Source organism: Phocoena phocoena, chromosome 1, assembly GCF_963924675.1.
Source record: "Phocoena phocoena chromosome 1, mPhoPho1.1, whole genome shotgun sequence".
Lineage (NCBI taxonomy): Eukaryota > Metazoa > Chordata > Mammalia > Artiodactyla > Phocoenidae > Phocoena > Phocoena phocoena.
In genome coordinates, this window is record NC_089219.1 from 164,858,206 (window position 1) to 164,870,627 (window position 12,422).

The window sequence follows — 12,422 nt, forward strand, 5'->3', positions numbered from 1 at the left end:
GGTGCAGTGGATTCTTTATGCCACCAGCTGCCACATGGCTGTGTCCAGGGGCTCCCAGATTAGGGTGGATGATACGGCAGTGCTAGGGAAATGATGAGCATGGCTATTGTGAGGTCTTTTGTGTGAACACAGGCCCTCTGGGCACACGAACCGGATGAATTCTTAATTGGGTAACTCCCTGGCCCTACTTTTTCTAACAGAGCCCAGGCATTAAACATGCATTACGAGCCTGTGTCCTAAGGTGGAGCCCCAGCGCTACCAAGGAGGGGGTCACGCATCCCTGTGCTCTTAGAAAGGGCTGCAGGCTAATTCTGCAACAATGAAGAATGTTCCACACCAAAATATACACTCTCTCCATTTGGCAGAAAGAAAAACCACCACCTTTTCACAATATAGAGAGAAGAAAGGATCATCTAAGAAACAAAACCAAAGGCGAGAAACTAAAGTGTTTTACTTCTAACCCTCTCCAGCTGCGAAGCCCGGACAAGCCCCTCTGAGTAGCTGAAGTTCTGCCTTTGAGAACTTGATGCACCTCATGGACACAGAGCCTCACTGGCCAGGCCTGGCGCTAGAGGGGTCTTATTCAACATGGGGAAGTACGGGGGTCAGCTGAAAAGTGGATTGCTCAAGGTCACAACGCAAGGCTAGGAGTCACGTCCCAACACCAAAGCCAGTGCTCTTTCCATTGTAACATGCAGCTTCACTGTATTTGTCTACTCACTTTCATTTCCCTCATTCATTCGATATTTATTGAGCGCCTCCTGCGGGCCAGGCGCCATTCTTGGTGCCGGGAAACAATGGCGGGTGTGCAGCCCCCGCCTCGAGGGAGTGTACGGCTAAGCTGTAGCGCAAACAAGGGTTTAGTGAGCACCTACTGTGTGCCGGGCGCTGGCCAGGGCACTGCAGATACAGAGGGGAATGAAACAGTTGAGGCCTCTGCCATCAAGTTAACCATAAATAACCTCATCTGAGTGAGAGAAATGAACAGGAGGGGACGCAGGCATGATCCAGAGTAAATGGATAGCAGGGTGGTACCACGTAGGCAGATAATATCATCCTGGTTTACACCCTTAATTTGAAAAGATCTTTATATTGAGCAGGCAGAATCCACACTAGACTAACCAGCTTCTATTATTTTTAGTTTTAATATCAGCATCAGTATTGGTATCAAGTAATCCCCATCCCATGTAACCTGCAAACGTCTCCTGGTCCACAAGGCAACCTGAGAAGCGGGTGGCGCTGGACGCTGGGATGCTTCGCACAGCACCGTGGGAAGACAGCCCAGAATCCGAGGCCAGATGCTTTGCTAACTGTCCGCTAGGACCTCGGACACATTTCTTAATCTCCATGAGGTCCTTAGGAACCCCTCAGGAACCTCAAACTGTAAAACACAAACCCCACCTTTATAGGGTTCCCAGCTGCTGTCACTTGAGTCTCTATTACTGTGCTTAGCTCAGAGGCAGCTCTCCATGCACGTGGGTCCCCTTCCGTTCCTATAAGAGTGGCCTGGGCTGAGAGTCCTGGCTCTCCACGAGCCTGGATCTAAGGGGCTGGGAGCCCCTGAGGTGGGAGAAACAGGATCTTTGAGGAACCCTGAAGAGCTCCAAGATGTCAGGCTCAACCCTGCCACCCAGGGTCCCAGCTGAGGCGGGAGGAGCAATTGATACCCATTTTGTTTTGGAAACAAAGTAATTAACACATGTAACGTAAAGGCAGCGCCAAACTGAACAGAATGCCTGGAACATAATCAGTTACAGGATGATCACAGTCATCTAAGGGGCAGGAGCCCCAATATGGCCACCACAGCCCAGCAGACAGAGAGCAGAGGAGCTCTCTATCCGTAAATTCCTATGACTCCTAGGCCCCGTTCCCTCCGGCGCCTTAGGCTCCAGCAGATGCTGCAACAAAACTGAAATGAGGAAGCTTGATCTGCCTCAGTCTCCACCCAGACTAAAGAGAATCCCAGGCTAACGGGGCAGGAGCCAGGGAAAGCACTGCCCTTATTCTGCTGGCTTTGAGGAGGGGCAATGCTGTCTCTGGGGACAGGCCCCTCAGCCTACGAGTCAGCAGAGGAGCTGTGTGCAGCCCCGCAAAGAGGCTGGGCACACTCCGGGGAAGAAAGTGAACCTCCTTGTTAGCGCAAGGTGCCAAATCGCTAAGCCCATGAGGGTTGCCCGTGGTAGGAAGCAGCCTGAGAAAGCTTTAGTTGCTAGAAAGTTCAGACTTAGATCAGGGAGACTTGGGCCAATCTGCTGGGCACCTCGGAAAGCCCCGGAGAGGCTTCGGAGGCCCTCAGGCTCCTTGCAAATTGAAGCAGGCATTGTCCCAGGACACTCCATCCAGGAAGAGGAGAGAAGGGGTCACCCTGAGCCTGAACCAACCCTTGACTCCAACAAGAATGTGGTAGAATATTCCGAATCCCCTCCAGGGCCGAATTATTCCGGAGGAAGTTACAGCCCTGAGGGTTATAGGAGAAGACTCGGGGCGTCTGAGTCTTCTGGATCCTGGGGATGCAGAGGGGAGACGAGGTGGACCCAGGCAGCAACTCCAGAGTGATGCTTGGCCCCAAAATTCTGAATCAGCAGATCTAAGCCCAGGAATCTGCACTGTTAAGAAGCACACCCTCCTCAACCCCTGATTCTGATGCAGGAGGTCCAAAGACCACACTTCGATAAAGCCTTTTCTAGAGGTTTCCTAAGACAGCCAGCAGTTAAGAGCTCAATCTTTGGGACAGGACCTGAGAGGGACTTCTCACTGTGTCACTCTGAGCTGTGACCATGGGAAAATTATCTAACGTCTCGGACGAGGTTTCCTCATTGTTAACGTGCAGATAATGATAGCCTTTAGCTCATACACTGAACAATAAATACATATCGCGCTCTTTGCTCGAAGGATGGCTCGTTTTTAAATGCTGGATAAATGCAGCTGCTTCCCATGCTGCCCCAGCCTAACCTGAACCTCGAGGCAGCCTGGGAGTCTAACATCCCCAGCCTCCGCTTCCTCACCCGGCTACTGGCCATCCGGCCACTTGGAGACAGTGCTGGGGTACCTGGAGATAGCATGGTCTGGTGCAGGTAGCGACAGGAGAGCAAGCTGACAGGTGAGACACCCCAGAGATGAGTCCAAAGAGGAACAGGAAGGAGGAGAGACATTTTCAGAAAAGACACTGTCTTGGGTATCAAGCCAGGAGACAGTCTGTTTATAGCTATCTGCTTAGTTAGAATGTTCTGAATAAAGAGGTGAAAAGAGGGGAGATTCCTGAAACAGAATTATAAAGCCAGCATGTTTTATTTAATTAGAATGGCGTTACGTAATATTAGGAGCATTGTAAGTATAAGCACTTAATGGCCCAACATGCCCATTTGTGAAGCACTGACTGCCACGGGGGGGGGGGGGGGTGTGTCTCTGTTGTGGTCCCCAAGACTGCTTTCACACAGACTAGGGGGCAACGAGGCTATGTATCCGGGGCCACAGGTGACCTGAGTGTCTGAGCTGTGGAGTCGCTGGGGACAGGGTGCCCCTTGCATGGGGAAGGAGTCACCAGGTGCACCTCACCAATAATCTCCTAAGAGGGGTTGGCAGAATGTGTGTTCACCATGTAGCCCAAAGGATGTTCCTATCAGCCAGCGAGGCCTCCAGCAGGACCTTCCACCCCTCCCACTTCTTTACACAGAAGCTCTTTCTCCTGAACCAGTTAGGTGGCTGGCAGCATCCTTGACAGGCTGGGACTCCTACCTGCAAAAGCCGGAAAATTTCTCCATTTGCTGCAGGGGTCAAACGCACAAGAAGGGGCAGAAACTCACCAGTAAAGGTAGTAGAAGAAGGAGAGGAGATAGAAGGCCAGCTTACACCAGGCCTCCTTCTGACAGTAACTCAAGGTGTCTGCGTTCATGACCACCGGCGGGTCGTAGGCTAATTCGGAGCTATCTGCCGGACAGTGGAAGTACCTGCAGAGAAAGCGCACGGCATCATCGGCTCTGAGGCTTGGACAGGACGTCTGAAGTCGTCTGGGCTGAGTCCCCCTGATGCCAGACTTCCAATCCGAGGAATCTCTGCTAAGCAGCTGTCTGCCTTCTGCCAGAATCACTGCCCAAATTACAGCCCAGGCACTGCTAAAAAGTCGCTCAGCCACTGTCTTCTAGCAGGTAGTAACGCCCAAATACTCAGATCCACCAGTATCAGGTACACCTCACACACAGCTGCTCTGACAGAAGGAAAACGTGTCCCATGGTGGTACCTGGGAGATACCAGGAAGAGCCTCCTTTCTCCAGGGATGTGGGTTGGTGGGGTGAGGGGGTAGCGGAGGGAGGCCCACAATGTGTATGGATCTGCGTTGCCAGTAGGGGCACAGGCGCGGGTTGATGTCAGTTGCATATCTGCTGCCTGGTGTCGCTGTACCACAACTCTACCATGAACATTAATTATTTGGATTAAACATTAATTACTTTTGGGTTATCCTCCTCCCAGACCCCCTTTTAGAATCCTGAATACTCTGGGAGGGACATCATATTCCCACTTGAGTGTGGAGTAGTTTACAGGTCATTTTCTTCTTGATGTAAGGACCCAGCACAGCGAACAGAATATTGGCCACCGCGGAGAGAGAGCAGCCCCCGAGGGAAACTGGGTAAACCTAAGAGCAGTGGGAGGAGAGAGGTGAATGCAGACTTCGCCTTCTTCAAAGCATCACCTCAGCTCAACGTGAACCGGCCTTGCTTCCGGAAGGAGAGAAACTCTCCCACTGCACTGTGTGAGACCTTGGGAAGTGGTCAGGTAGGAGGCAAGTCCCGTCCCTGAGGCCGTCCCTCTGGCCCTCACCAGATGGCTGCCCCCAGGGCCTCAGCCAGGGCCTCATTCAAAGCCAGAGAACAAAGTGCAGCTGCAATCGCACAGCGGGCTGTTCTTTTTGTCAGTCTGGTAATGGAATCAGGAGGCCGGGGGCAGATTAATGGCTCCCGTGAGGCTCTGGGCCAGGCCGTGATCCTCGAGTGAGAGCGAGGACCGGACGAGTGGTCTGACGGGCTTAATCACATCGGCTTTGAAGAGCATCCCTGTAACGTAGCAACTCACAGAGCTGGTATTTCAGATCCCTCTTCATCTGCTTCAAAGGATTGCACTGACATTATCTGTCATCCACGCTATGCAGAGAGGAAACCGCAAGCCAGATTCAATGACATCTGCCAGGTCTCAGCCCTCCAGGCCACTCACCTCTCCTCTGCCCAGGAGCAGATTTCACAACCTATTTGCTTTTGCTGTGGCCTTGTTCCCAGGAGGCCTCATTAAGTGGAGGAAGGGGTGGCAGGGTGGCTGAGTGGCCCAGTGGACAGAGCCAGGGCCCTGAGGCCCACCCGTCACCAGACTGAGATTCCTCGTGTCAACTGTTAACCTCTCCGAGCCTCAACTTTCTCATCTGCAATATAGGACTGAAACTGCCTACTCCAAAGGGCTGTTGTGACAATTGTGTGAGGTGATGGGTCCAAAAAATCTCAAAGAACAGGTACTGAACAAAAGTTCTGCAGTTCTACTTGTACTTAAGCAAACTGGGAGCTAGGGCAGAGGGGGCTTTATCTGCACTAGAAACATCGCCCGGCTGGACCTTTGGAAAGGAGGGGGAAGCGGAAATGAAATAGAGGGGTTTCAAGGACTCTGAATTTTTTTTCTTTTCTTTTTCTTCTTCTTCTTCTTTTTTTTTTTTTTTTTTTTTGTGGGCGCACCGCGCAGCATTCAGACCAGGGATTGAACCCGCGCCCCCTGCAGTAGAAGCGCTGAGTCTTAACCACTGGACCACCAGAGAAATCAGGACTCTTATTTTTTAAAGGACATTTGCCCTCCTCACTCCTTTTTCTTTCATTTTCTGAGTACTTAACAAGTTACCAGAACTAGGCTAGACCCTGTCAGGGATTCAAAAAAGTAAGACAAGCTCCCTACTGGCAAGGAGACTGCAGTCACTCCCTTCTTTTACACGGAAACGTTCCAAGTTTAAGGACACGGCTGGCTCTCCCGCCCTCCCTTTTGGAGGAGTGATAGCCCTAAGAAGCAGTGTACCAATCAAGGTTTTGTAAATTAACCACATTTCTGATACCTTGGATTGACAACACACTATTTGAAGGACCTCGGGATAAATTCATTTTAGAAGGAGAAGAGCCAGCCCCTAGGTGACAAGGACACAGCCTGCAATCCATAGAGAGGTGGCCCTGCCATATCCCAGCTGAGTGATTCTGGGCCATGACGTAACCTTTGTGAGTCTTTGTAACCTGTGTGTGAAACAGGGAGAGGCAACCCCAAAGCACCTGTTTGTTGTGGATACCAGAGGAGGTAGGCGTGGAAAGTCTCTGAGTGGGTAGGCGATACATTTCAACAGCATTATGTTTCCATTTGACTTCTCTCTAAATTCAGATTTTAGTAGGTTACCTTTACATAGAAGGACTTTGTTATGTAACTGAATCGTCTTATTTCCTCCCTCAGCCTGCGTCCTGCTCTTGGTCACCTCCCAGCCACCCAGCCTAGACACTCCCTCTCCCTCACCTCCTGCATCCAATTACTGGCCAAGGCATGTCCAGTTTACCTCTCCAAACCCTCTCCTTCTCTCTCCATTCCAACTTCAAGCCTCCAGTCTCTCCACCTGGAATTTCATCAGAACTTCCTAACTGGATTTCGTCCTCAAAGTTTCACCCTCCAACCCAGCCTTCCTACGGCTGTGAGGGTCACCTTCCTAAAACTCGGATCAGGCGCTGCCACTTTCCTCCTCAAAACTTCTGAGAGGTATCCCTCTCTTACAGAATCAATTAACTCCAACTTTCTATCAAATCATTTCAGACCCTCCTTACCTGATCCCCAGCTGTCAACCCCATCTCTGCTCCCTTCTACCTGAGAGCCCCATATCCAAGAACACTGAGCAATCACTGTTCCCCAGACACACCAGGTGCTTTCTTACCTCTGAGTAGGCTAGTCCCTTAGCCTCGAATGTGGTTTTCCAGATTCCCCAGTGTCACACTTCCATTTCTCTACACTCCTACCTACGTTCCTTATACATCTGGTAAGAATCGATTTCCCTCTACCACTAGGGTATATATGTTCCTTGGGGGTAACGATATTATTCTACATTCATCTTGGAATCCCCCATAATGTCTGGCATGTAGTATGTGTTCTATATGTTTGCTGAATGAATGGGGTGAATGTTCTAGATGTGACTAAATACAGGCTACATTGTATGCTGTAATGACAATGATTAACTATTTGGGGGACGAAGGGAAAGTGTGGTTAACTTATTTGCACATCTGCATTCTTGACTACTTTCGTATTCCCCCTCCCTGCCTCCTATATACCCACACGGCGACTCTCTTTTACCTAAATCACATGATCTGAGGCACGGTCTTGGCAGGGAAGAGATTTAAGATCAGAACAGTCCCAGAAAATCCAGCCCATATGGTAGGTGGGCTATTTCTATTAAGATATAATTCATCTGTCAAAAAAATTCACCTTTTAAAAGTATACAATTCGGCAGTTTTTCGTATATTCATAAGAGTTGTAGAACCACCACCAGTATCTAATTTCAGAACATTTTCATCCCTTTCAAAAGAAAGCAGTGTAGTCGTACCTCACGCCCTCTCCCTTCCAGCCCCTAGCAGTCACCAATCTACCTTCTGTCTCTGTAGATTGGCCTATTCTGGACTTTGCATATAAATGGCCTTTTGGGACTGGCTTCTTTCACTTGTAATTTTTTCAGGCTTCACCCATGTTGTAGTGTGTATCAATACTTTATTGCTTTTTATTGCCCAATAAGACTCCATTGAAAGGATACACCACATTGTGTTTATCCATTCACCTTCTGATGAACATTTGGGTTGTTTCCTCTCTGCGGCCATTGTGAATAATGCTCTGGCTGCCTTCAACGCTGACCTGTGAGAGCTGAGGCTGTGGTTAGTGGAACCTACAGGAAGGGCCTTCCCTTCCTGAATTATTGTCTGAGAGCAGCTTGCAAAGAAGGCTTTGAGGAAAGGGTCACCAAGGGAAGGGACGAGAGGAAGGCACTAAGTGGCCGGTCCATCTGGGGGGACGTCGTCTCTGGAGGGCAGGCTGACCGAGCAGAAAAGGGGAAGGACAGGGCAGTCCCAAGCAGACTTACCTCCAGAAGTGATAGAAAAGTAGAGGGACATTCAGCCCCAGGGTGAGCCACTCCTGAGCACACAGGAACATGATGCAGAAGAGGCTGTGGATGGAGTATTCTGGCAGCACCAGCTGAAGAGGGAGCAGAGACACAGGCCTGCGTTAGAGGGAGGAAAAGTCACTCCTGCATCTATAGCGGCTGACGTCCGCCTGCCTGGACACTTCCTCTGACATGCTGGTGACACAGAGGTCCTTCCCGCAGCATCACAGAGTCACTGCCCCTGGACTGTGACCCGTTTCTGCTAAGTTCTCCTCTTTAAGGTACCGGAGCCATGCTTTATACCCAAAAAGGACACAGGCCCTCAGCACCCTACTTACCAGAATAGGGCACTTGCTTTAGGGGGTCACCTGTGGATGACCACAGGTGGGAAGAGCGGAAGAGGCCATCCAGCCCCTGTGACGTCTGGCCCAAGGCAGGACCCACTGGAAGAAATACTGATAGACTTTCTAGTGATTCTGTAACTGCCCTGCTCGTGTTCTCCTAGGCCCTGTGTATCCTCCCATAGAAACTCACAAACCTAAAGCAAATATGTATATGCTGTTCAAACACAGAAGCATTGGGGAAAAAGCGAGAAACAGCATTTTTCTTGATGCTGCGTGGATGAAGAGGAACCCAAGAGTAAGAACATGTAGTATACGACAAAAGAGGGAAAGTTTAGCCTCTGGAGCAAGGGGAAAGAAACCAGCCCAGACCAAGAAGGGTCAGATAGTGGAAGGCAACCAACAGGAAGACTGAGCTCCGTGAGCCCAATCTACCTGCACCGGTGTAAAAAGAGCTCAACGTGACTGTGAACCCACCCCCGCAAGTGTGTTTACATCTTAACAGAAATCAAAGCTGTAACAAAAATCAAAGTGACTGTAAAGGAGAAATTTGGTCCCCGGGCCAGTAACAAGGAAACCCCAAAATAGAGATATTAATGTACCATCTTTCCCAATCATATAGGAATAAATACTTAACGAATGAATAGTTAATGAATTAGTTATTTCATTAACAGTTAATATTTAATGAATTAAGAGTTAATATATATATTCATTATGTGTATATACATATTCATATATATATATGGGGGGATAGCCTCTGTGTGTCATTTAGACCAGCGGTCCCCAACCTTTTTGGCACCAGGGACCAGTTTCATGGAAGACAATTTTCCATGGGGGGATGGTTCAGGCGCTAACGCGAGCGATGGGGAGCACTGGGGAGCGGCAGGTGAAGCTTCCGCTCACTTGCCCACCGCTCACCTCCTGCTGTGTGGCCCGGTTCCTAACAGGCCGTGGACCAGTACTGGTTTAGACCATGCTGAATGCTTCGCTCTGTCTAGCAAATTCCAACCATCCTTCAAGGCCCATCTCAAACAGTACTTTCTAATGGAAGCTCAGCCCATACTACCCCACCTCACCTCACCCCACCCTGCAGCCCCACAGCATGCTTTCCGACCCTCACTCAGGGGGACTTTCCATAACCTGTCCACGATGGAGTCATTACCTTCTTTCCTACCTCTTGACACACACGGATCTACCCCTAGTCTATGAGCCACCTTGGCCAAACTCTATTCTTTTCTCATCTCCATTTGCAAAGTGCTTTTTTGTACTTAGCAGAGACTGAACAAGTATTTGATAAAATGAATTGAACTGACCAAGTGCATATGTTTGGAGCATGGTTGGCTGGCATTAGGGATGCAGCCTGTGGTCACAAACCAAGATTTCTCTGGGGGGAAAACAAACTGCCTTGAACTCTCCTATTTGGGGAAGGAACATGACTTTGGTCTCGTTCATCTCCCACTTTAGTCAGGTGAGCTAACCGCCCCAGATGGGAAATACAGTGGGGGACACACATTTGAAATAAATACATGCAGAGGCACAGGTGTTAAGAAATGCATTTTGTAACTAAGTGGCATCTTCTTCATTCTCAAGTCCAGTGAAGAATGAATTGCATTAGCCCGCCTCTTAGAATTCTCGGGCAGTAACCCTGGAATCAACGTACAAGAGCCAGCGGTCCAGAGGCAGTGGCCTCAGTGGGTGAACCGGCACAGCTAGCCCCTGTGAGCCTCAACGACCTGGTGGGAGGGGGTACGTCTCAACATTTCTCCTCACAGGACCTTGCAGCCATCCTTTCCAACCCCATCTGCGGCCAGCCAAGACACCACCTTACCTCCTCCTGTTCGAAGAGAAAGCCCCTGTTCTCGGCTTGCCAGCCCCAGGGGGTAGCGGCTGTGACCTCTCCTATGCATGTCTCTACATTTTTTAATCATTGATTTCAGCCACTTAGGCCGAGGTAATTAACATGTTAAGAGACAGCCACCCCAGGCCTGGATCATCCCCGTCTCACAAATCTCTGACTATTACAGTTTGGATCTCAGGTCCCTCTATTCAGCACCACTGTTTCTTCTCTCTTCGAGGCTTGATTTGTAGTGGGAGCTGCAATCTGCTAAGCAGGGAGGATTTGTCACTGTCACCACACTCAGGAAAACTGATTAAGGGAGGCCAGCTGGGTCCAGAGGTGCCCCACCTGCCGGGGGTGGGATAAAAGCTGCAGAATCCAGGCTGCTCTTCGGGGTGGCTTCTCCCCAGCTGCCTCTTCTTATCACTGAGCAGCGCATCCTTGCAGGTGGGAGGGCGAGGGTGCCCTTTACGTCCACACATTGTTTCTCTCCCGCTTCCTCAGGCAGTCCCTGTCGCAATGGCCGGGGAGACTTATGAACCCAGTGAACCTTGGTTGGGCCATGAGCACCAGCCTTGACCAGCGGGCATTACTGCTTCCCTCCACACACTTCCCGTACCCGTCGTCGGGAAGGTGGGGCCAAAGGGCTGTGAGCAGAAACGGCTGGAGCATTTACCAGCCGATGCAAAGCGCTCCAGGCTCTCTCTCTCTGCCCTCTGACACAGCAAAATGCACTTAGGCTGGAGGGTCCTCCAGCATCCGGAAGCCATAAGCGAGGAGAGGCGCGCTGGAGCAGCCGGTGATGGACACCAAACATGAACAAGAAAGAAACTTGTGGGGTGTTTTGGGGTTTTTTTCTGGCTGCCCCGCGGGGCATGTGGGATCTCAGTTCCCCGACCAGGGATTGAACCCGTGCCCCGTGCCATGGAAGCGCGGAGTCCTGACCACTGGACCGTGTTCTAAGCTACTGAGATTTGGGAGTTGTTTCTTAACCACAGCGTGATTTAACCCATCTTGTCTGGTACAAAATGAGTAATCAGTGAGAAAAGCCAAGAGGTAATCATCCCTCTTTATCCTTCCCCGGATCAGCCAGCCCGCCTTTCCTTTCACAAACACTGGGCACGCTGAGGCAGGGGCTGAATGACCACCAGGCGGGCATAATGCTTATTCATTCGTGTGGGCAGTTGGACTAGCTGTCCCCTCCCAACCTTGCTTATCTCGGTTATACAAAGACCACCCCTGAATCTCCCCGGCCAACCACAGAAACGCTGAGGGGAGGACCGCCCGCCCGCCCTCCATCCTGAGTCATACCCTCACACTGCAGAACACTGTTTCCTTGTCTTATGACAAGCTGTTGGAATGGTGCCACTCTCATTCTTTCACACAACAGAGGGACTGTTTCATGCAGGCCACAGTCTATTGAATTCCCGTGTCTTATTATGCCCTGCTTTACAGAGTTATAAATACTAAATAAGTGGTCTCAATACAGGTATTGTGGGGTTGCTGAAAAGACTGCAATTCCCTCCAACCAGGGGGGCTCACAGAAGGTTTTGCGATCAAGGCGGAATCAAGGGAACTTGAAAGGATGAGTAAAACCTCATCATGCGAGGAAGCCAGAGGTCAGCATTCCAGGAAGAGGAACCGTGAGAACAAAAGCAGAGAGGTGACAGTCACCACCTGGGCGGGTTCTGCACAAGCCCATCGAAAACGGTCACTTACTCATCATTTAATGGGTTAACGCCAGGCCTGACGTGGGTCAAGTTCTGGGCAAATGTTCATTTTATTCCCCTCCTGCTGGGACTCAGCCTTCTCAGCCCCTGGTGCTGGAGGCTTTGTGTGTCACCATCGTAAACTGAGGGGTGGGGGCCTGCCATGAGAGTATGATGACAACACAGCCTCCTCCCACTATCCCCTGCCCTGATGTACGCAGAGGTCCCATGTCAGCTGAAGCTCTCAGCGCACGCCAGCAAAGCTCAGACACTTGTCAGTGCAGACTTCAAAGATTTCACCCACTCCCCCGCTTCTTCCATCACTTCTAAGAGGATGGATGTGGCATCTGGGAAGGATTGCCTGTCCTGACTTCCTGCCCAGATTCTCGTCC

The 12,422-nt window shown here is 50.5% G+C and overlaps 1 protein-coding gene across 2 annotated transcripts in view; it reads right to left on the minus strand.

Moving 5' to 3' along the window:
* Positions 1-12,422, minus strand: part of CNIH3 (cornichon family AMPA receptor auxiliary protein 3) — a 118,100-nt gene that overhangs the window by 1,084 nt on the left and 104,594 nt on the right. For both annotated transcript variants that reach the window (XM_065889946.1, XM_065889954.1), the window contains 2 exons: positions 8,123-8,235; positions 3,804-3,947 (listed from right to left, as the gene is read on the minus strand). In XM_065889946.1, the coding sequence (XP_065746018.1) occupies positions 3,804-3,947; positions 8,123-8,235 (257 nt within the window). The remainder of the gene's footprint in view (positions 1-3,803; positions 3,948-8,122; positions 8,236-12,422) is intronic.